We start from the raw sequence: 25,114 nt of genomic DNA on the forward strand, positions 1-25,114 counted from the left end.
AGGCAGTGGAAGACAGAAGTGCCTGGCGTGCTGTGGTCCATGGGGTCACGAAGAGTTGGACACGACTAAACAACAACAACACACCTATGAAAATTGCACAGGGAGGAATTCAGCGTAGCACTAACACAATTGGTCTGTCAGGGCATCCGTCTGTCATGAACTGATGTGCTCTGCACAGAGACTCACAGCTGCAAGCATCCTTTTCGCAGGTGAGTCTTGCCCCAGACTAGGAGGCTAACACACAACAGCACAGCTTCCTGGCACTTAGAAAAGGGTCAGATTATGCAGCTAAACACACTCTGCTCAAGGCAATCCAATTTAGCAAACAGCATTACTTTAATTACCTGGAGGTTCTTACCTTGCCAGCTTGCTGAGTCCCAGCACCTGTTTGTTAGGGAGGTAGCCTATGTGCACCTAAGAGAGGGAGGGAGGAAGGATGGGGGGGAAAGTCATGAAACAGATCACATAGGTGCACGGCTGTCGGGCAAGACCTGGGGGGGTTCGTGCATGTGCATCCATGCCATATCAGACACGAACCAGGAGTGTGCTTTTTAGCCTGTGCAAAGAAGAGCAAATAATGGCCATGCGAGTTGCGTTAAGAGGCCGAGAAAGAACAGAAAAGTCAACATGCACGGTGAACTCACTTCTCGTTTGTCTCTCCTTCCTGTAAAGAAGGGGGAATCAGAAACCATTCAAAGTGGGCTTCCAAAAAAGCCAAGAAGATTACAGTCATACCTCGGGTTACGGACGCTTCAGGTTGCATTTTTTTGGGTTGCGGACCGCCGAAACCCGGAAGTACCGGAAAGGGTTACCATATTTTTCGCTCTATAAAATGCACCAGACTTTAAGACACACCTAGTTCTTGGAGGAGGAAAATAAAGGGGGGGGGGGAATATTCTGAATTCCAGAAGCCAGAACAGCAAGAGGGATCGCTGCGCAGCTGTTCTGGCTTCTGGGATAGCCGTGCAAAGCCGGGCAGTGGGATGAAGGCTCTCCCTGCCCTGAAGAGGCTTCGCATGGCCAAGCCAGAAGCTAGAACAGAGAGGGAGCGCTGTGCAGCGATCCCTCTCGCTGTTCTGGCTTCTGGGATAGCTGCGCAGCCTGCATTCGCTCCATAAGACACACACACATTTCCCCTTACTTTTTAGGATGGGAAAAGTGCATCTTATAGAGCGAAAAATACGGTACGTCTGGGTTTCGGCGGTCGCGCATGCGCAGAAGACTGAATTGCGCTTTGCAATCAATAAGGGACAGCAGCGGGACACGGCACTGGGATAAGGGAGTGGTTGTGTCTGCATGATCAAAGCATCAGGAAGAGCCCCACTGAACATGGAGCTGCCAGAAGGGACAAATTGTCCCCTGCCAAATTAGCTGGAACTGCTTAGAAAGAAAGAAAAAATAACAATAACAATTAGGAAAGCCACAGAATGTACTTTCTCTGGAGAAGAGAATAATCTTACAGGCGCTGCAGTGCCATCATTTTAACGAGGGAGGAAAAGAGCAAAGAACAAGCGTCAGAGCCCAAGTCTGGGGGCTTTTCTGGCTGGAGAGCAGAAAGTAAATACCCCCAAAAAACTCTTCTTCTTCAGAGTAGAAGTCAGCTGCCGCCAGGCCCCAGAAAGAAATCCACAATCGTGGTTGCCATTGAGGACTTCCTGGGTGTAGCCTGAGCAATGCAAGAAGAGTCAGACCACGGGCCCATCTTCCTCAGTATTGCTGGCACTGACTGGCAACAGCTCTCTGGAGTTTCAGACTCTGGGGGAAGCCACGACTGTTTAAAGTGGTCTTAAACTGCTTCTAATGTGGAATGCAGATGGGGCCAGATACAGCCCCCACCCTCATTTCTGATGCCTGACCATAACTAAGCCTATGCACAAAAAGAGTCACTTTGCATGTTGATTCTCCGTTTATCTCTGCCTCGTTTCCAGAGTGTTTCATTCTGCAAATATTTTTTTTATTGTTTTCAACATGTAATTCTTTTTCCAACAATCCTTTTTGTCACATTATAATCCCTTTGACTCTGCCGAGTCCTGACTTCCCTCCCTCCCGACCGCTGGTATATACATCACATACTTTTTGCGTATATTATTGTCATAACTCTACTGTTTTATATTGGAGGTGTTATTCCAGTCCTGCTAGTGTCTTAATATTTTTTTGTTCTCCTTTATATATTCAATAAATTTATTCCAATTGTTCTTTGTATCTCTGGTCCTCTTGGTCCCGGTCCCAGAGTGTTTCATTTTGGATTAAGTTCATTGAGGCATGGACCTGCCTAGCTTATTGGCTACAATGCACACTGAGCATGTCGTGTAAGTAATAATAATAATAATAATAATTTATTTTGAGCCACTCTGGGCGGCTCCCAACAGAATATTGAAAGCACGATAAAACATCAAACATAAAAAACTTCCCTAAGCAGGGCTGCCTTCAGATGTCTTCTAAAAGTCAGGTAGTTTTTTATTTCTTTGACATCTGATGGGAGGGTGTTCCACAGGGCGGGCGCCACCACCGAGAAGGCCCTCTGCCTGCTTCCCAGTAACCTCACTTCTCGCAGTGAGGGAACCGCCAGAAGGCCCTCAGCGTTGGACCTCAGGGTCCGGGCAGAACGATGGGGGTGGAGATGCTCCTTCAGGTATACTGGACCGAGGCCATTTAGGGCTTTAAAGGTCAGCACCAACACTTTGAATTGTTCTCGGAAACATACTGGGAGTCAATGTAGGTCTTTCAAGACTGGTGTTATGTGGTTTCGGCGGCCGCTCCCAGTCACCAGTCTAGCTGCTGCGTTCTGGATTAATTGCAGTTTCCGGGTCACCTTCAAAGGTAGCCCCACGTAGAGCGCATTGCAGTAGTCCAAGCGGGAGATAACCAGAGCGTGCGCCACTCTGGCGAGACAGTCTGCGGGCAGGTAGGGTCTCAGCCTGCGTACCAGATGGAGCTGGTAGACAGTAATGAAACCATAATCATGCTAGAAGGCTCAAGGCGTCGCCAGAGATTTGGGGCACTATCCTGCTTCTTCTCTACCTGTCTTTCCTTCCACAGCGATGGGGGAAGAGTCCTTTTGCTCCCCCAGCTCTTTCCTTATTGTGTAGTAGTAAAAGATAAAGGGACCCCTGACCATTAGGTCCAGTCGTGGCCGACTCTGGGGTTGCGGCGCTCATCTCGTTTTACTGGACGAGGGAGCCGGTGTACAGCTTCCGGGTCATGTGGCCAGCATGACTAAGCCGCTTCTGGCGAACCAGAGCAGCACACGGAAACGCCGTTTACCTTCCCGCCAGAGCAGTACCTATTTATCTACTTGTACTTTGACGTGCTTTCGAACTGCTAGGTTGGCAGGAGCAGGGACCGAGCAACGGGAGCTCACGCCATTGCAGGGATTCGAACCGCCAACCTTCTGATCGGCAAGTCCTAGGCTCTGTGGTTTAACCCACAGTGCCACCCACGTCCCATTTGTGTAGTAGTAGTAGTAATAATAATAGATAATAATGATAATAATAAATCTGAGCACAGATTAGATTCTGAGCTTCCAGCATCCAGAACTTTTGAATCTTTTGGGAAAAGCTTCTCCAGTTAAAAAATTATAAAAAATAGAGGGGGGGCGGAATAAAGCAGAAGTTTATTGCTCACAGCAGGTTCTGTGCTCCTGTGATGCTGCCTTTTAAACTGACGGTTCGTGTGACCTGGAAGAGATCAGAGCTTATGTCCAGGGCAATCAGGTTTAATGCACAGACGTCTGCCCTCGAGGAAGGCTGCTGGGACGAAGGGCTTTGAAATGAAATGTCAGGAGCTATGATGAAGGAGGCAAGAGCAGTGCAAAGAGAGTGGGGGCAACCTTTCCAGAGGGAAGTCGGCAAAGACTTCGGCAAGGAAAGGTCTCCAGAAACAAGATTTGCAGGGAGACATCAGAGAGACCCTCTCTTTCTCTCCACACACACACACCACCCGTTCTCTAAAAACCTGGATCTTGAATGTGCAGCAAGCAAGTTACGCTTTCACTGGAAACAGCTTGTTTGAGCTCTCCTCTGTTTACCACCACCCCCTTCCTTGCAAAACTCGCTTTGAAGCAAAGCAAATTGAACTAAATGACCGAAGAGACACAATTTCAACTCGTGCCATTTATCCTCTTTTACGCAATTCGGGTTTCCTTGGCTCCTGAGGCTGGGTTTATGAATCCAGCACTGGAAAAGCGGTCTGCCAACACTGAGTCCCACCCACCTACCCAGACCCTAGCTGTCAACGTTTCCCTTTTCTTGCGAGGAATCCTATTCGGAATAAGGGAATTTCCCTTTAAAAAGGGAAACGTTGACAGCTATGACCCAGACGCCGGCTAGATCAGTGCTGAGCTCTGCACCAGCATTCGCTCGATTCCGGGTGGCAATTCTGGGCAGCAAATTCGGCAGCGGTGGCTTAAAATATGCAGAAAATTCAGCCACAGGTGAAACAGGACCCCTGACCATTAGGTCCAGTTGTGACCGACTCTGGGGTTGCGGCGCTCATCTCGCTTTATTGGCCGAGGGAGCCGGCGTACAGCTTCCGGGTCATGTGGCCAGCATGACTAAGCCGCTTCTGGCGAACCACAGCAGTGCACGGAAACACCGTTTACCTTCCCGCTGGAGTGGTACCTATTTATCTACTTGCACTTTGACATGCTTTCGAACTGCTAGGTTGGCAGGAGCAGGGAGCGAGCAACGGGAGCTCACCCCGTCACAGGGATTCGAACCTCCGACCTTCTGATCAGCAAGCCCAAGGCTATGTGGTTTAACCCACATCGCCACCTGCATCCTGCAGGTGAAACAGAGCCGCAGGCAAAACTAACAGGCAATGAAGCCCTTGGCTTGCCCCATGTGGCTAAGGTCAAAACTTGCTTCTCGCACAATACCAAACACTACCCAAGTATCCTGTTCCACGAGGACTAGAAAGACAGCCCTGTGTTGTAGTGGTTAGAGCAGGGTTACCCAAGCTGTTTCTCCAGGATTTTCTGAACTACAACCCCCATCATCCCTGACCACTGGTTCCGCTAGCTAGGGATGATGGGAGTTGTAGTCCAAACCAGCTGGAGACTCGAGTTTGGGAAACTCTGGGTTAAGAGTTTCGGACTGGAACCTGGGAGAGACCAGGGTTCAAATCCCCCCACTCGGCTATGAAACTCACTAGGTGTGACTTTGAGCCTGGTCACTGCCTCCTCTCAGCCTAGTCTACCTCACAGGGTTGTTGTGTGAATTGAATGGGGATAGGGAGAACCATGTACTTGAGCTCCTGGGGGGGAAAAGGTGGGATTTACATGCAAATCAAACATGCGGGGGCTCAATTAGTGCCAGCGCCTTCTGTCAAGAGCTTGGGTGTAACCTTCGACGCCTCCCTTTCCACGGAGGCGCAGGTTGCAGCCACAGCAAAGGTGGCATTTTTCCATCTCCGCCATATCAAGCAGTTGGTCCATTCCCTTTCTCGCCCTGATTTCGCCACAGTGATTCATGCAACATTCACCTCCAGGCTTGATTATTGTAACTCGCTCTACGCGGGGCTGCCCTTGAAGCTGACCCAGAAACTCCAGTGGGTGCAGAATGCCGCTGTGAGGCTCCTTACGGGGTCCTCGCTGTGGGATCAAATTCATCCAGTGCTTTACCAGCTGCACTGGCTCCCGGTGGAGTACAGGATCAGGTTTAAGGTGCTGGTTTTGACCTTTAAAGCCCTATGCGGCCTAGGACCCACGTACCTACGGGACCGCCTCTCCTGGTATGCCCTGCGGAGGACCTTAAGGTCCACAAATGACAACACTTTGGAGGTCCTGAGCCTCAGAGAGGTTAGATTGGTCTCAGCTAGGGCCAGGGCCTTTTCAGTACTGGCCCCGACGTGGTGGAACGCTCTGTCACAAGAGACCAGGGCCCTGCGGTACTTGACATCTTTCCGCAGGGCCTGCAAGACAGAGCTGTTCCACCTGGCCTTTGGTTTGGACTCGGTCTGACCCTTATGTTTCCCTCCCCTTATGGTCTTGATCTACGGGCTACTTTTAAAATGAGGCTGCATTTTAAATTGCATTTTAACCTGTATTTTAAATTAGTTTTTTTCCCCTATTATGTTTTTACTGTAATTTTACTGGTGTTAGCCACCCTGAGCCCGGCTTTGGCCGGGGAGGGTGGGCTATAAATAAAAATTATTATTATTATTATTATTATTATTATTATTATTATTATCAAAGATCAATGAGACAATGACAATCATCCTCACACAGCTAATCCCACAACAAACGTGCTTCAAGAAGGCACCCACTTAAAACATTTTTGTTCAGACAAGTCTACCCAGACATGTAGACGTTGCCTGTGTTACTTTTCCTTTTTTCCACTCTTTTTCATCCATCTGCCATGGCTGCTTTAGCTGAGATCCCTGAATGACAGGGGAGAGATGGAAGAGATGACCCCTGCGGGTAACTTTCGGCTCTTCAATTCTACGATTCTGCGATAACTTGCTGATGGAATCCCTCAAGGCTTTGGTGAACCAAACATTCAGAATCATACGCCTGCTCATTCTCTGTGTGTGGTTGGTTTTTTTTAATAAAAAAAAAAAGGGAACGGAAGTAAAAAATTACCTTTCCCACAAATGGAACCAGGTGGTGCTCGCACATCGAGAACATGTCTATGTCCTTCACGATCACCATTTCGTCGTGATCTTCATCAAATATGGCATCGTTTAGTACATCTGAAATTAAACAAAGCACATGAAGAAGAAGAAGAAGAGAAGGAAGAGGAGGAGTTTGGATTTGATATCCCACTTTATCACTACTCTAGGTACCGCTCCAGCGGGAAGGTAAACAGCGTTTCCATGTGCTGCTCTGGTTCGCCAGATGACCCAGAAGCTGTACACCGGCTCCCTCGGTCAATAAAGCGAGATGAGCGCAGCAACCCCAGAGTCGTCCACGACTGTACCTAATGCTCAGGGGTCCCTTTACCTTTACCTAAGGAGTCTCAAGGGGATGTGGGTGGCGCTGTGGGTTAAACCACAGAGCCTAGGGCTTGCTGATCAGAGGGTCGGCGGTTTGAATCCCCACGACGGGGTGAGCTCCCGTTGCTCAGTCCCTGCTCCTGCCAACCTAACAGTTTGAAAGCACGTCAAAGTGCAAGTAGATAAATAGGTACCGCTCCAGCGGGAAGGTAAACGGCCTTTCCGTGCGCTGCTCTGGTTCACCAGAAGCGGCTTAGTCATGCTGGCCACATGACCCGGAAGCTGTACGCCGGCTCCCTCGGCCAATAAAGCGAGATGAGCGCCGCAACCCCAGAGTTGCCCGCGACTGGACCTAATGGCCAGGGGTCCCTTTACCTTTACCTTTAAGGAGTCTCAAAGCGGCTAACAATCTCCTTTCCCTTCCTCCTCCCAACAAACACTCTGTGAGGTGAGTGAGGCTGAGAGACTTCAGAAAAGTGTGACTAGCCCAAGGTCACCCAGCAGCTGCATGTGGAGGAGCGGAGACGCGAACCCGGTTCACCAGATTACGAGTCCACCGCTCTTAACCACTACACCACACTGGCTCTCCTTAGTAGTTACCAAGTTGCTACTGATTACGGTGAAGGAAGAACAGTTTGTTTTGACTGCTTCCGCCCTCGCTGTTCCCAGCTGGGTCGTCTCCAAACCAAATATCTGGTATCGATCCTTGTTTGGCCCAATTGTATATATCATATTTCTGCACATTTGTACTTCTGTGACACAGGCACAGATTTCTGCATCTGGCTGGCCCAGTTTTATGGGAGAGATTCATCTAATCATCGGAAGCCCTGGGCAATTACTTCTGTTTGCAAATGGGGCTTTCTGCTTCCACTCCCCGCCCTCGCCACACACACAAACACACACGCAATGCCCCCCACAATTGGCTAAGACCCCCCAGAACGGTGTGCAAGGGAAGAGAAATGAGATTGTTCTGCCTGGCAAGCTGAAATGCTTGCACCAACAGAACAAACCCCGTCCCTTTTAAAACAAGTATCTAGTCCGTATAGTTAAAACCATGGTGCCCTGAGTGCTCACTGGAAGGACGGATCCTGAAGCTGAGGCTCCAGTACTTTGGCCACCTAATGAGAAGAGAAGACTCCCTGGAGAAGACACTGATGCTGGGAAAGATGGAGGGCACAAGGAGAAGGGGGCGACAGAGGACGAGATGGTGGGACAGTGTTCTCGAAGCTACCAGCATGAATTTGACCAAACTGCGGGAGGCAGTGGAAGACAGGAGTGCCTGGCGTGCTCTGGTCCAGGGGGTCACGAAGAGTTGGACATGACTAAACGACTAAACAACAACAGTCCTTATAAAGGAATATACATGAGCTAAATTACCTCTGTGAACATGGGCCTGCGGCTACAGAGTTATTTAGTTATTATTTGATTGATTTATAGACTGCCCTTTATCCAAAGATCCTGCGGCAGTGCACAACATTAATGCACAGAAAATAATAATAATAATAATAATAATAATAATAATAATAATAATAATAATAATGGTGTTTTATTTATACCCTGCCCTCCCCAGCCAGGGCCGGACTCAGGGCAGCCAACACCAAAAATAAATTACAACAAAACGTAATTGAAAAAAACCAAAAGCGGTTAATTAAAATACGGCTTAAAATACAGCTTAAATAATAACAGTCCTCCCTCACTACCGCCCCAATTTAACGGGCCATAGATTAAAAAGCAGAGACATCACCTTGCCAACAAAGGTCCGTATAGTTAAAGCTATGGTTTTCCGAGTAGTGATGTATGGAAGTGAGAGCTGGACCATCAAGAAGGCTGATCGCCGAAGAATGGATGCTTTTGAATTATGGTGCTGGAGGAGACTCTGGAGAGTCCCATGGACTGCAAGAAGATCAAACATGTCCATTCTGAAGGAAATCAGCCCTGAGTGCTCACTGGAAGGACAGATCGTGAAGCTGAGGCTCCAAGACTTTGGCCACCTCATGAGAAGACTCCCTGGAAAAGACCCTGATGTTGGGAAAGATGGAGGGCACAAGGAGAAGGGGACGACAGAGGACGAGATGGTTGGACAGTGTTCTCGAAGCTACCAGCATGAGTTTGACCAAACTGCGGGAGGCAGTGGAAGACAGGAGTGCCTCGCGTGCTCTGTTCCATGGGGTCACGAAGAGTTGGACACGACTAAACGACTAAACAACAACAACCTTGAGGTTACCAGAGCACAGACAACAGTAGTTAGGCTATCCCTGCCCAGATAGGGGCGTAGCTGGGCCACTAGCCAAAGCTGATAGAAGGCACTGAGGGCCACTAAGACCACCTGAGCCTCGAGCGACAGCAAAGGATCCAGGAGCCCCGTTAGACTTGGAACTGTGAGATTTTAGTTTGTGTCTCAGCTTAGGAGCACAGGATGCTGCCTTATACAGAGTCAAACCACAGACCCACCCAGGTCAGTCTTATCGACCCTGACTGGCATCAACCCTGCCCACTATACCTGAAGGAGCGTCTCCACCCCCATCATTCAGCCTGGACACTGAGGTCCAGCGCCAAGGGCCTTCTGGCGGTTCCCTTGATGCGAGAAGCCAAGTTATAGGGAACCAGGCAGAGGGCCTTCTCGGTAGTGGCGCCCGCCCTGTGGAACGCCCTCCCACCAGATGTCAAGGAAATAACTGTGCTCGCTTCGGCAGCACATATACTAAAATTGGAACGATACAGACGTCAAGGAAGTAAACACCTACCTGACTTTTAGAAGACATCTGAAGGCAGCCCTGTTTAGGAAAGCTATTAATATTGGGTGAATTATTGTATTTTAATATTTTGCTGAAAGCCACCCAGAGTAGCTGGGGAAGCCCAGCCAGATGGGCGGGTTATTATTTATTTTATTATTATTATTATTATTATTATTATTATTATTATTATTATTATTATTTCAGACAGGGCACTCTCCTAAGTCCTTCCTGGGAAATGGCAGCGATTGCACCTGGGGCCTGGCATACAAAGGTAGATGCTCTAAAAAGCATCCCTTTTGCAATGAGGCTGCCATGACCTCACCGAGCAACCTCTTTGTCTCAGTTCTCCATCTGTAAAATGGGTACAGCAGCTGCCTCCCTCGCACGACTATTGTGAACAAACAAACCGTAAAGCAGATGGGGAAAGTCGAAAGAGGCGGCACCAGAATCGCACATTTTCTGCCATCTGGAATTTTCCCACTCTGGGTTACCTGCCCTCGGGAAGGAAAGGAAGTCTGTGCATAAAGGCGTAGCTGGACTTCATTTTGTACTTTTTACACAGTGCCTGTGCAAGAGCCAATCTGAATAAGAACAAAAGGGCTTTCGGGTAGCAGTCCCCACCCTCGAAGGCCATCAAAAGCTCCCTGCCCCATCTCCAAGTGACTCAAAAGCTAATATAAAAAAACCTACAGCTGTGCTAGACGCCTTTTCTTTTACAGCTTCCTCTGACACAAACACAGACGCATAGACAACCCTCGCAAACACGGCCACCGATGCCTAGGAGCTGCCATTTAGGGCTGATAGTGATATGCTATCGCGGGTAGTTTTAATTTCCTGTGCGCAGCCAGAGGGAGGCAGGTAACCCTGGCGACCAGGGATGGAGCTGCTCTCGGCTCCTCTGTCATGTCCATCACCAGGAAGTGTCTGGAGAAGGCGGGGGGGGGGAGGGCAGGGAGGCCTTCCAAGCGAGTACAAAGGGCAGATTACGTTTGCCTCTGGCCAACTCCCTTCCCGCAAGGCAACCTTTGCCAGCCTGGTGCCCTCCAAACGTTGTGCGTCACAACTCGCATCCGTCAGCTCCGGCTGCGTGACTGATGGGGACTTCAAAGGCCTCCAGAGCAAGTGGAGGGAGGAGAAAAGTTTCTCTCCTAATGCCAGGGCTCGTGGGCAGCAAATGAAGCAGAATGTTGGAAGATTCGGGACAGATAAATAAAGGGTGTCTTCATGCAGTGCGAAGAATTAATCTGTGGAACTCTCTGCCACAGGAGGCAATGATGGTTGCCAACTTGAATGGCTTTAGAAGAGGACTGGACAAATTCATAAAGGAGAGGTAATCGGTGGGTGCTAGCTGTTTTGGCTATGCTCTGCCACCACAGTTGGAAGCAACAACAACAATAACAACAACAACAACAACAGGCAGAGAGCCTTCTCGGCAGTGGTACCCTCCCGGTAGAATGCCCTCCCATCAGATGCCAAGGAGATTTAGAACTAAAGTCATACCTCTTGTTACGTTCGGTTCAGGTTACGTCTTTGAGGTTCAATCCTGACAAGACAGAAGTACTGTTTTGGGGGGACAGGAGGTGGGCAGGTGTGAGGGACTCCCTGACCCTGAATGGGGTATCTGTGCCCCTGAAGGACCAGGTGCGCAGCCTGGGAGTCATTTTGGACTCACAGCTGTCCATGGACGTGCAGGTCAATTCTGTATCCAGGGCAGCTGTCTACCAGCTCCATCAGGTACGCAGGCTAAGACCCTCCCTGCCCGCAGACTGTCTCGCCAGAGTGGTGCATGCTCTGGTTATCTCCCGCTTGGACTACTGCAATGCACTCTCCGTGGGGCTACCTTTGAAGGTGACCTGAAACTGCAACTAATCCAGAATGCAGCAGCTAGACTGGTGACTGGTAGTGGCCACCGGGGCCACATAAAACCAGTCTTGAAAGACCTATATTGGCTCCCAGTACATTTCCGAGCACAGTTCAAAGTGTTGGTGCTGACCTTTAAAGCCCTAAACGGCCTCAGTCCAGTATACCTGAAGGAGCGTCTCCACCCCCATCATTCTGCCTGGACACTGAGGTCCAGTGCCGAGGGCCTTCTGGCGGTTCCCTCATTTCGAAAAGCAAAGCTACAGGGAACCAGGCAGAGGGCCTTCTCGATAGTGGCGCCTGCCCTGTGGAATGCCCTCCTATCAGACGTCAAAGAGATAAACAACTACCTGACATTCAGAAGACATCTTAAGGCAGCCCTGTTCAGGGAAGTTTTTAATGTATGACATATTAGTGTATTTTTGGTCTTTGTGGAAGCCGCCCAGAGTAGCTGGGGAAACCCAGCCAGATGGGTGGGGTACAAATAATAAATTATTATTATTATTATTATTATTATTATTATTATTATTATTTTCAGGTTGCGTCCCGCGGCGACCCGGAAGTACCAGAAAGCGTTACTTCGGGGTTTCTCCACTCGCGCATGTTCTCAAAATGACATCACACCCATGCGCAGAAGCGGCAAATCGCGACCCGCAGATGTGGGTTGCGTTCTGCTCACATTGCGAACGGGGCTCCGGAACGAATCCCGTTCGCAACCAGAGGTACCACTGTACACAACTTTTACAAGACATCTGAAGGCAGCCCTGTATTAGGAAACTTTTAATGTTTGGCATTTTATTATGTTTTTATATGTGTGGGAAGCTACCCTGAGTATAAATAATAAAAAGTTGTTGTTTGCCATCCATTTGACCGGCTTCCCCCAGTCACTCAGGGCATCTTCCAGCAAAAATATAAAAACACAATCAAACAATATAAACTTTGCTGTGCTTCCGAACACCAGTTGCTGTAAGCCTCAGGACAGGAGAATGGTTCTTCTGCATGAATCCTACTCGCTGGTTTCCCACAGGCAGCTAGCTGTGGCCTTGTGAGAACAGGGTGCTGGACCAGGTGGGCCACTGGCCTAATCCAGCAGCCTCTGTTTATGTGATATGATAGCCATGTTCAAATATATAAAAGGATGTCACATAGAGGAGGGAGAAAGGTTGTTTTCTGCTGCTCCAGAGAAGCGGACACGGAGCAATGGATCCAAACTACAAGAAAGAAGATTCCACCTAAACATTAGGAAGAACTTCCTGACAGTAAGAGCTGTTCGACAGTGGAATTTGCTGCCAAGGAGTGTGGTGGAGTCTCCTTCTTTGGAGGTCTTTAAGCAGAGGCTTGACAACCATATGTCAGGAGTGCTCTGATGGTGTTTCCTGCTTGGCAGGGGGTTGGACTCGATGGCCCTTGTGGTCTCTTCCAACTCTATGATTCTATGTTCTCATGAGCATGAAGTCGTGGAAGGCCAATCACTCTCTGTGAAATGGCTACAAAACTGCCTACCTCGCAAGGCTGTTGTGAGAATGAATTCAATACATGACTTTGATACCCTGGTGCAGAAATAACGGATGGAAACACCACCATCGTATTAGCAGCAGTTATTATGCCTGGGTTCTGACGGGGCTGCTTTTAAGGTGACACTTAGGAACCAGAGTCAACTAGTGAAGGAAACTGGACTTCCTGCAAAATTGAAATGATTTTAAGTCCTACTGAAATCAAACGCAAACAGGAGTGTGAAGCTATCCCCGCCTACACAGATGCTAACAGAGGCTTGATTATTGTAACTCACTCTACGCAGGGCTGCCCTTGAAGCTGACCCAGCAACTCCAGCGGGTGCAGAATGCCGCGGCGAAGCTCCTTACGAGGTCCTTGCCACGGGATCACATTCACCCAGTGCTATACCAGCTGCACTGGCTCCCGGTGGAGTACAGGGTCAGGTTTAAAGTGCTGGTTTTGACCTTTCAAGCCCTATGCGGCCTAGGACCCTCGTACCTACGGGACCGGCTCTCCTGGTATGCCCCACGGACCTTAAGGTCCACAAATGACAACATTTTGGAGGTCCCAAGTCGCAAGGTGGTTCGATTGGTCTCAACTAGGGCCAGGGCCTTTTCAGTACTGGCCCTGACTTGGTGGAACGCTCTGTCACATGAGACCAGGCCCCTGCGGGACTTGACATCTTTCCGCAGGGCCTGCAAGACCCTGGCCTTTGGTTTGGACTCAGTCTGACCCTTATGTTTCCCTCCCCGGATGGTTTTGATCTATGGGCTACTTTTAAAATGAGGCTGCATTTTAAACTGCATTTTATCCTGTATTTTAAACTGTGTTTTCCCCCCCCCCCCATTATGTTTTTACTGTAATTTTACTGGTGTTAGCCACCCTGAGCCCAGCTCTGGCCAGGAAGGTGGGGTATAAATATTATTATTATTAATTGTTGTTGTTGTTGTTGTTGTTGTTGTTGTTATGTCCAACAGGACTTACTTCCAGGTAAAAGCACAACAAGGTCCCACTGAACTTAATAGAATTTAACTTCTGTGTATGTTTTGGGAGGGACTCCAAAGGTCATCCAGTCCAACCCTCTGAAATCCATTTGCCTACAGCAAATATAAAGTATGCGCCGCTAAGGCATTTAGAGCACGTGTGAAGTGCAAACTCCCCATCGGCAGACGTGACGTTGGATGAAAGAGAGGATCGCAACAGTTGGGAGAAGATAAAATCTGAATAGGAAGAGAAGAGAATCGCCCATGATTTGGAGCCTTTGCGTCAGAGGTAAAAGAGCCTGTTGCTATAGGAACTATTTGCATGGCTTTAATGTCACTCGGGAGGCAAGCGAGAAGGAAAAGTCTTGACAGCCGTAATAGGGATGAAGAGGCTGGCTTTACAGCCTTTAGGGCAGGTTAACGGAAGACACAAAACGGCTAGGATGGCTGGCTCTCTGGTGCTTTGCATTCTCCAGCCACAGCCGGAATAATCAAAACCACGAGGAGTTTACGAAGTTGCTTCAAACGCCAGAGCCGGAACATGAGCCAGCAATGCTTACAGGGGCTCAGGCTGGGTGCATGCGCGCCTACGCAAACCCATGCGCCGCCAAAGGGCTCTCCTCAAAACCCCTGACTCTTGCCTTCTCACCTCCCATCATCTCTGCCCACTGTGGAGGGGACTCTTTAAGTTTCCCTGACTTGTAAAAAGGCCAGTTCAGAAGTACAATGAATGGGTGGGTGGACCATTCACATAACTGGCAAGAGGCGCACTCTGCTACGGCGTGGGGCATTAACCTTTCAATGCCCGTGGGAGCATTGGATTTTCTTTTTTTGTATAATTTTTATTAAAGATGTAAACAAAACATATTATCCAAAAAAATGTCATCCTTAATTCCCACCCCCCCGTTTCCTCCCCCCCCCAAACCCACCCACCCCCACGACTTCCCTCAGTACCAGTCTTTGGATTCTCTACGAATGCTGTTCTCTGCATGTTACAAAGTTGTGCAAATCCTTAAACTATTTAACTGATTATTGTCAATAAAAAGTTTGTGAAATGTTTATTCAAAACCTGCCAAGGAGTCCAGTTTGCTTTGTTGCCTCTTCAAATACTTTGTAAAGGGTTCCCATTCATCTTTAAAGTCAGTTATCCTTGTCCCGTAGCTTGTATGTCAGTTTTGCCAGTTCTGCATAGTCCATCAATTTTTCTTGCCATGATTCTTTAGTTGGGGTTTCTTCAGTCTTCCATCCTTGTGCTACCAGAACTCTTGCAGCCGTTGTCGCATACATGAAGACGTTTTTCAGCTTTTTTGGCAGATCTTTCCCTACAATCCCTAACAAAAATGCTTCGGGTTTTTTAACAAATGTTAGATGGAACATTTTCTTCAACGGAGCATTGGATTTTCAAGCAAGTGCAACAGGCACTGCATCCTTTGGTCTCTTAAAGGTAAAGGTATCCCTGCCCGAAGGCCAGTTGTGTCCGACTCTAGGGTTGTGCGCTCATCTCACTCTAGAGGCCGGGAGCCGGCGCCGTCCGAGGACACTTCCAGGTCACGTGGCCAGCGTGACAAAGCTGCATCTGGCGAGCCTGCACCAGCGCAGCACACGGAAATGCCGTTTACCTTCCCGCTATAAAGCGGTACCTATTTATCTACTTGCACTTAAGGGTGCTTTCGAACTGCTTTTCACCCTGCCACAGCCATGCGCTTTCTGTTCCCATCTTGAAGCAAAGTTCTTAACCCGAGGTACTATTTCTGGGTTAGCAGAGTCTGTAACCTGAAGCGTATGTAACCTGAAGTGTATGTAACCTGAAGCGTATGTAACCCGAGGTACCACTGTACGGTGGTACTACGACTCTTCCCATCAAAGTAGCTTCCCATCAAAGGGGGGGGCACCCTGCGTTCTTCCCATTCTCTGCTTCATCAACAACACTTGCAAAGAAGTCTTATGGCTATAAACATAAACACCACAGAACGAAACTTGCCTTCAGAAGAAAATATTATTGGTTACAAAATTTTACTCCTTTCTTGTTCCCCCTCATATTTTTTTCACAGCTTAGCTGTGAAAAAGAAAATAGAAAATTGTGCCAACATTTTTTAAAAAAATTCTGAAAAATAAAAAAGAGCTTTGGCAAGTTTGCTTTTCATGAGAGTCAAATTAAGGCACTTTCCCCAATGTATTGACAGTTTAAACAAGTTGAAGACATGGCAGATCATTCAGAGGCAATAAAAGGCTTTAAGAGACACCTGGTCGAAATTGCAGCCTTTCCTCACTCCGCTTTCCTGCCAAAACGGTATTTACAAGAAGAGTGACGTACAAGAGGCAACAAGGTTTGCCTCTGCCATCAGTCTCTCTGATGAGGTCTGGAATCATGCGCCGAGCCCCAAATGGAATCAATTGTTCGGAAAGCATCTGCTAGTTCCTCCATCAACATTGGCAGCGGAGAAAAGAGGTCTAATTTAATTCACATTTGTGATTGCACACAGTGCAAGTGGAAACAAGGGGGGCAGAGACGGACACACTTGTCTCTTTTGCACAAATCCTTTGGCACAAAACTATCCACTGTGGAAATTGTTCGGTTTGGTTTTGTATTTTTTAATGTTTTCTATATTGCTTATGTGATGGCAGAAGGTGAGGAGGAATTAAAGAACCTTTTAATGAAGGTGAAAGAGGCGTGGGCAAAATATGGTCTGAAGCTCAACATCAAAAAAAGGAAGATCATGGCCACTGGGCCCATCACCTCCTGGCAAATAGAAGGGGAAGAAATGGAGGCAGTGAGTGATTTTACTTTCTTAGGCTCCATGATCACTGCAGTCACGAAATTAAAAGACTCCTGCTTCTTGGGAGAAAAGCAATGACAAACCTAGACAGCATCTTAAAAAGCAGAGACATCACTTTGCCAACAAAGGTCTGTATAGTTAAAGCTATGGTTTTCCCAGTAGTGATGTATGGAAGTGATAGCTGGACCATAAAGAAGGCTGATCGCCGAAGAATGGATGCTTTTGAATTATGGTGCTGGAGGAGACTCTTGAGAGTCCCATGGACTGCAAAAAGATCCAACCTCTCCATTCTGAAGGAAATCAGCCCTGAGTGCTCACTGGAAGGACAGATCCTGAAGCTGAGACTCCAAGACTTTGGCCACCTCATGAGAAGAGAAGACTCCCTGGAAAAGACCCTGATGCTGGGAAAGATGGAGGACACAAGGAGAAGGGGACGACAGAGGTCGAGATGGTGGGACAGTGTTCTCAAAGCTACCAGCATGAGTTTGGCCAAATTGCGGGAGGCAGTGGAAGACAGGAGTGCCTGGCGTGCTCTGGTCCAGGGGGTCAAGAAGAGTCGGATACGACTAAACGACTAAACAACAAATATTGCTTATGAGTAGTTTTGTTATGTTTGCAGTTATGTGTATTTTCATGTTGGAAGCAGTCCTGTCCTGAGAATGTTTTTGAACTTTGGAAAGGCAGCAAACAAATGATATACAGTGTATATTTTAGCCAAGCTTCTAATATTGTGGCTTTGAATAACCACAAGCATTATGGAGACATTTAACCACTTTTGACTCCTCTTTTCAACTTCCTCTTTTACCAGTTCCCCAAATTTCTAGGGGATGTTTCTTCCTTTCAAGTAAAATGTAAATATGCTGGACTTTCTTGGCAATTGCCCATTTATATATATATTGAATTTGAGAGCACTATGGTCACTATCTGTATTTGGTTCAACAACATTTACATCTGGCACCAGATCCTGAGAGTCCCTTAAGGTTACTTCACCTGTGTTCAGATCCATGATCTACTGTTCTCAAGTTTCGCATCTAGAAAATGCAAAGTGTTACACCAAGTGAGCTGCACCTCCGATTAAAAATCGCAAGTGATTCTCAAAACAGTGATCTGCAATGCACTTTCAGGTGGTTCACCAGGCAGAAGTCAGTAAGGAGAAGCTGTCGCCATCGTCGCTTTATTGGTTCGTGCTGGTTGCTCAGCAGCGCACAGCTAGACCTTACGACACAAAAAGGCAAACAAACCGACAAGTGGCAGGCAGCTGCAGCGCTAACTCCAAAGCCTGTGGTTTAACGCAGAGCAAGAATTTTGAAGCATTTGCCTCGCTACGCCTTCGGCGGAAGCGGTTCCGAATTTGCCCTGGTGTGGCTCCTGTCCAGGACGCACAAAAATGCAAGCAAGGGCAAAGTGATTGGGACAAAATACCCAACTCACTTTACATGTAAAAAAGGGGGGGGGCAAAGGACCCCTGGATGGTTAAGTCCAGTCAAAGGTGACTATGGGGTTGCGGCGCTCATCTCGCTTCAGGCCAAGGGAGCCGGTGTTTGTCCACAGACAGCTTTCCGGGTCATGAGGCCAGCAGGACTAAACCGCTTCTGGTGCAATGGACCACCATGACGGAAACCAGAGCACACAGAAACACAATTTACCTACCTATTTATCTACTTGTGCTGGCGTGCTTTCGAACTGCTAGGTTGGCAGGAGCTGGGACAGAGAAACAGGAGCGCACTCCATCACTGGGATTCGAATGGCCAACCTTCCGATTGGCAAGCCCAAGAGGCTCAGTGGTTTAGACCACAGCGCCACCCGCGCCCCAACTTTGCATGTATGCTCATGTGGTCTGTACTGGTGGTGACTGACCATGAAAAAGAGTTATTATTGGGCGTGGGTAGCCTGATGAACAATGGGATTACGGCACTCACGTGATCTCATCCGCAATGCTAACCTGACAGGGCAGCGTCAAGTTTGGTCTGGTGCAAGCAGGGGCATACGAAGTGGGAGGCAGAGGGGGCGGGCTGCCCCGGGTGCCACTCGGGGGGGCGTGACAAGATGGCCCCTGCCTCCCCCCAGCTGTAGAGCGACCGAGGGCGCGTGGCGTCCATATGGGCTGCCTCTCGCACGGGCTGCCACGCATGCGCACTCCGTAAGGGATGCCGTGCATGCGCAGTCCGTACAGACGTCGCATGTGCGCCACCAGGTGGTTCGTCCTGCCCCGGGTTCCTCCGCCACTGGGTGCAAGCAGCCTGGCAGCAGTGTTAGAAACCCAGATATATAAGCTAGGTGCCATATTGCACCTAAAACCTGGGTTATGGTCTCCACAATGGAATGTCCAGTCGCCAGGGCATTGGGTTTGATGACTCCTTCCAACACTACAATGCTACGATTCTATTATCTCAACTACAATCTGCTGGGATAGCTCACGTGTTAGAGCATGAGACTCTTAACTTGAGGGTCATGGATGTGATAGGAATTCTGAGGTATTAGGTATATGTTAAATGTTCATAAGCGTACATAACCAAGCACGTACATAGATCAGCACAGGAAGACCGACCTGGAACCATTTTGACTCCTAAACTGAGCAAATGTTTTCTCTGCAAGGTCAAAGTGGGAAACCTCCCCATTGTCTCTTTCCTCACAAATCCTGTCTTAAGGGCACATTTAAGATATGAATAGGGTGTGAGCCTGTGACCTGGCCCAGGAACTAAGTATTTATCATTACAAAAGACTGGCCAGGCTCCCCAGGCAATCCAATCAATTGACCATTAAACAGGTAAACAAAGCACTCAGATTTCCTGAAGACCACCCTTTCTGTGATGTAGGTATGTGGGTGGTGGTCTTGGGTTTCACCCCTTCTGTGCTGTATGTATGATGTATGGAGGGGTGGTCTTGAGCTCCAGGGCAGGGAATTAAAAATGTCTATATAAGACAGAAGATGAGGTGGACAGTGTTGGACAGTGTTCTCGAAGCTACAAACGTGAGTCTGACCAAACTGCGGGAGGCAGTGGAAGACAGGAGTGCCTGGCGTGCTCTGGTCCATGGGGTCACGAAGAGTCGGACACCACTAAACGACTAAACAACAATATAAGGCCTTGCGCACCATTTTTCTGGGTCCCTCCTCCTCTCCTGCGGGTGAGGGGAGCACCCTGTTGCAACAGATCAATAAAGACCAAGCTTACTAGCTGCTTTGCTTCTCAATATTCTCTGGTTGGCCTCTGTTATTCTCTCCTACCAATAGGGAACCTATGTAAGGACTCTATATGGGCTCTTGGATACCCCATAAGGGAAAAGGGGCAGATTTTTGTTTACAACAGACTCTAATTCCCATTAGCCTCTCCAGGGTTGACCAGCAGTCAAGGTTGATGTGACTTTTGGTCCTGCAGCATCTGAAGGGCAGCACATTGACTACCTCCGATGTAGAGTGTTCAAAGTAAGCCAATAGAATACCTTTACTGCAACTTCCCCTTCTAGATGGATGGCCACCTGTCATGTATGCTTCAGCGGAGATTTGTGCATTGCAGAGGGTTGGACTAGATGACCCTTGGGGGTCTCAACTCTATGATTCTATGATTCATTGAAATATGAATAAAGCTAGGAGCAAATTCAAAGGCCTTGTGACTATATCAATCAACACAGGGGTGAGGAAGCTCAGGCCTGGGGGCCAAGTGTGGCCCTCTGTGTCTCCGTATTTGGGGCTTGGAACTCCTCCCAAGCTATGCTTTCTCTCCCTAGACCCCATAAGGAGAAAAGGGCAGGTTTTGTTTACAACATGGGTTTTAGCCCCGCATGGGGCAAAACATTCCTGCATTGCAGGGGTTTTGAGTAGCTCTACAATTCTACAAGTCCAGTGCTTGACCGCAGCTTGCTCTCACAACCATTCACTCATCCCTGTATGCAAGGAGGAGAAACGCAAACAGTGGAAATGGAAACGGAATTAACCATGGACTAAGGTGGAGGTTTTTAAGCTGTGGTTGCCAGCTGTGGTCTCCACGTAGTCGCCATTGGACCTCTGTCAGTAGCAAAATGTGCCTGGCTAATTTCTGCTCTGATCTCCCCTCCACCTCGCCCCTCCCAGTGACGCGGCTGGAGGGAGGGGATGGGGGCAGCACAGCCCCGAGAGGACGCCACCCGCTAAGATTCTGACCCAGCTTTGAAAAATGAGAATTCCATGCTAGGGATCGTTGGGGAAAAGATCCAGAATAAAACTACCAAGATCACAATAGCATTGCACAAACCCATGGGGCAAGTGCACTTGCTATAGTGGCATGTAACGCCAAGCCAGGGGTGTCCCAACTTTTTTCAAAGAGGGACAGATTTGATGAAGTGAACATGTGTGAGGGCTGGCCAAAGTTGTTGACCTTTTTTTAGAATAGAATAGAATTTATTATTTATACCCCGCCCATCTGGTGCGGGCGGCTTCCAACAGAACACTAAAATACAATAACCTATTAAACATTAAAAGCTTCCCTAAACAGGGCTGCCTTCAGATGTCTTCTAAAAATCTGGTAGTTTTTTTATTGCCTTGACATCTGCTGGGAGGGTGTTCCGCAGGGCTGGTGCCACTACCGAGAAGGCCCTTTGCCTTGTTCCTTGTACAGTAACTTGGCTTCTCGCAGTGAGGGAACCGCCAGAAGGCCCTCAGCGCTAGACCTCAGTGTCCGGGCAGAACGATGGGGGTGGAGACGCTCCTTCTTTTTATGATTTTACCGCAAAGTTGTTGGGCTTTTTTAAGGATTTTACTCCAGGAAATAAACCAGCACAGGGGCCGGATTAATCCAACAGGCCCCCGAAACGGACTTTGGACATGCCTGCTCTAAGCCATCATTTATTTTTAGGGAATAGGTCATGAGTCAGGGACAGGCATTAACTTTGCATGCAGAAAATTTCAGAGATTCAATCCTCACAGCTGAAAGAGACCCCATCCTGAAACCCTGCTAGCTGGTGGACACACCAATGTTTCCAAAACTTGAGTCTCCAGCTGTTTTGGACTACAACTCCCATCATCCCTAGCTAGCAAGACCAGCGGTCAGGGGTGATGGGAATTGCAGTCCAAAAACAGCTGGAGACCCAAGTTTGGGAAACCCTGGTGTACATAGTACAGTGGTACCTCGCAAGACGAATGCCTCGCAAGACGGAAAACTCGCAAGACGAAAGGGTTTTTTGTTTTTTGAGTTGCTTCGCAAGACGATTTTCCCTATGGGCTTGCTTTGCAAGACGGAAACGTCTTGCAAGTTTGTTTCCTTTTTCTTAAAACCGTTAATACAGTTGCGACTTGACTTCGAGGAGCAACTCATAGCACGCGGTGTGGTAGCCTTTTTTGAGGTTTTTGAAGACTTTGGTGATTTTTGAAGCTTTTCCAAAACTTTCCCGACACCGTGCTTCGCAAGACGAAAAAATCACAAGACGAAAAAACTCGCGAAACGAATTAATTTCGTCTTGCGAGGCACCACTGTACTAATAATAATGCTAATAATAATGTTATCATTTATATATTGGCCAAACACAACAGCCCTGTTTGAAATCCTGGAGAGCCACTAGTCAGAGGGAGAGGAGAGGGGAAGACAGAGGGAGGAAGGGAAGACTTCTCTGAGACCAGACCGCAGATGGAGTTCGGGAAGAGCTAAGATTCAGACCCAGGAGTTTCCAATTCACAACGGAGGGTGTGTTCACACCAGGGGACACTGATGGGGGCGGGATGTCTTTACCCTATGCAAAGGAGTCCACACCTTGTCTAGAGATTAAGAGTGGTTTTAGCCTTAAGGACTCAGATCTGTGTGAAGCTGGTTGGGGAAACAATGCCCGAGATGGTATTATTTCACAACAAAGTACAGGATATGCTTGCATTCTGGATGATGTCCTGTGAGCAGGGATTAAAAACACAGCACTAGAAACACAGTTAGTAAACAGGAGTGAGAACAAGGCCTCAGGTTTCTTAGCTGCTTTGCTATGCCAGCGCCATACAAAGTGACTCAGCAATTTAAAGTTGTTTCATTCATTAAAACTGAAGTTTATTATTAACTTTTAAAGTCATCTTAAAATGGGAGGAGCCTGCAGAAGGCACCTGGTCCAATCCTTGGAAGCAACTTTCAAGCCCTAAACGGCCTCGGCCCAGTATACCTGAAGGAGCGTCTCCACCCCCATCATTCTGCCCGGACACTGAGGTCCAGCGCTGAGGGCCTTCTGGCTGTTCCCTCACTGTGAGAAGTGAGGTTACAGGGAACCAGGCAGAGGGCCTTCTCGGTGGTGGCGCCCGCCCTGTGGAACGCCCTCCCACCATATATCAAAGAGATAAACAACTACCAGACTTTGAGAAGACATCTGAAGACAGCCCTGCTTAGGAAAGTTTTTAATGACTGATGTTTTATCACTTTATTATTATTATTATTCTGTTGGAAGCCACGCAGAGTGACTGGGGAAACCCAGCCAGATGGGTGGGATATAAATAATAAATTGTATTATGATGCTGATGATGATCTCCAATTATAGTTGGGAAACGCTCCTTGTCTGAAATCCTGAAGAGCTGCTGCTGCCAGTCAGTGTGGGCATACTGTGTTAGACAGCTTGACTCTGCAGAAGCCAGCTTCTTAAATTCCAATGTGTTTCCAAAGTAACGACGATTTCATTGGAAATTCACTTCCCAACTTTTGTAATCTCCTGCAGGCAAGTCTCTTCCCCAACCTTTCTCCATTCCGGTGCCCTCTGGTTGCTTTGGACTAAAACAAGGCCACCAGCCCTGGGCAGCACTGCCTAGTGGGTACTGCAGTCCAAAACAGCTGGAAGGCAGAGTCTGCTATAATCTACCCCATGGGAACAGTAAGGGTGCCTGAAAGGACCTACACGGAGCCATTTAAGCACATTCATTTATTGGAACCAGGACACTACAGCCAGCTCAAATTCAGTGGCGTAGTGTGGGGGGTGCAGGGGGGGCCAGCCGCACCGGGTGCAACATCTGGGGGGGCGCACTCGCACTCGCAGCTCTCTGCCCCTACCTGGCAGGGGCGCAAATTACTTGCCTTGCCCCGGGTGCTGACAACCCACGCTACGCCACTGCTCAAATTGCCCCTAATTTGAGAAGAGCAGCCTGCCTACCTCACAGGGATGTTGGGAACAGGAACAATGCAAAGCATTGGGCATTCTGCTTTGTTTTTAGTTTGGCGGGGATCTATTCTCCAGGTGCACCCTGGTGCACCGGAGCCCTGCTCACCTGTGATGGTCTCTTGGTAGCCTTTGGTGAAGAACTGCATGGCGGTGGCCGCCCTCCAGGGGGTCTTGAGGAGCCCCTGGCGCTCGGGGTCCTCGCCCAGGGCGCGCAGGATGGTGCTGTAGGCGGCGGCCAAGCCGGGCAGGTTCATCTCGTTGTCTTCCTCGCTGCGGGTGCGCTCCTCTCTCCAGCTCTCGAAAGAGCTGGCTGCAGCCTTCGGGCAGCGCGGCGCGTCCGCGGAGGAACGGCCGGGCAGCGCCTGCGGCGGCTTCTCCGCCAGCGCGTAGCCGTTGTAGCTGGCGGCTCGCAGAGGCTGCTCCAGCAGCGCCCGCGCCTTCACCTTCTCCATCGCTCCGGAACCGGGAGACCTGTCCGTGCGGCTGGGGAAAACCCTGGAGATGTGGGCTGGATCGGGCGACTTTGCGCGCAAAAGGACGCGCGCCCTGGAGGGACCAACACCCGAGGGACCGTGCCCGGTCTCAGACGGAGGGGGCGAGTCTTTCTACCCACGAGGAGCGCAGGGATCCGCAGCGCAGCGTTGCCTCCAGCGCTGGAGACGGTGCGCCAAAGCGGTGACCCGTGCGCCTTGGCGCTGGAGAGGTTGGGAAGTTCTTGGCGGAGCGTGTTCCGGCAGGGAAAAGCGTGGCGCGACTCGACGGAGGAGGGAAAAGAACACCGATGTCAGGATCCTCCCCTGCCTTTCCCTCGGCTCCACCCTCGGACTTTCCCCCGGCCCGCTCGCCCCACTTTATAGCGCGCCAGGCTTCGGCGCAGCTCCTATTGGGCTCCCCTGCCCGTGCGTCACCCGCCCTGGCAGCCTGTAAGCGGATCAGGCGGCCGGCGAGCTCCGCGGGCGGAAGCGGGGGTAGCGGCGGGCGGCCAGGGGAGCCCAGGCTGGGCCAAGCGGGGACGCGGAGGAGCCCCTGTCGAAGTGGGAGAGGCTGGGTCGCCGTGGGGAACGCAGGAGAAGCCCGGGCCGTCGCAGGAGGCTGCCTGATGGTTTTTATTTGGTTCATAAGGATCTTTGCGCACTGCCAACTCTTAAAAAAATAACATCCTGGCCGACGGGTACGATAAAATCATGGAAGCATCAAAACAATGTGAAATAGCATAAACCCAAATGACCAGCGTGGAATC

General features: G+C 49.2%; 1 protein-coding gene across 1 annotated transcript in view; it reads right to left on the bottom strand.

Moving 5' to 3' along the window:
• Positions 1-24,715, bottom strand: part of GCH1 (GTP cyclohydrolase 1) — a 42,418-nt gene extending 17,703 nt beyond the window's left edge. The window contains exons 1-3 of the mRNA XM_028726603.2: positions 23,981-24,715; positions 6,581-6,690; positions 359-414 (exon numbers count right to left, since the gene is read on the bottom strand). Coding sequence (XP_028582436.1) covers positions 359-414; positions 6,581-6,690; positions 23,981-24,326 — 512 coding nt within the window. The 5' untranslated portion in view covers positions 24,327-24,715. The remainder of the gene's footprint in view (positions 1-358; positions 415-6,580; positions 6,691-23,980) is intronic.
• Positions 24,716-25,114: the final 399 nt, after the last annotated feature.

This window comes from Podarcis muralis, chromosome 1, assembly GCF_964188315.1.
Source record: "Podarcis muralis chromosome 1, rPodMur119.hap1.1, whole genome shotgun sequence".
Taxonomy (NCBI): domain Eukaryota; kingdom Metazoa; phylum Chordata; class Lepidosauria; order Squamata; family Lacertidae; genus Podarcis; species Podarcis muralis.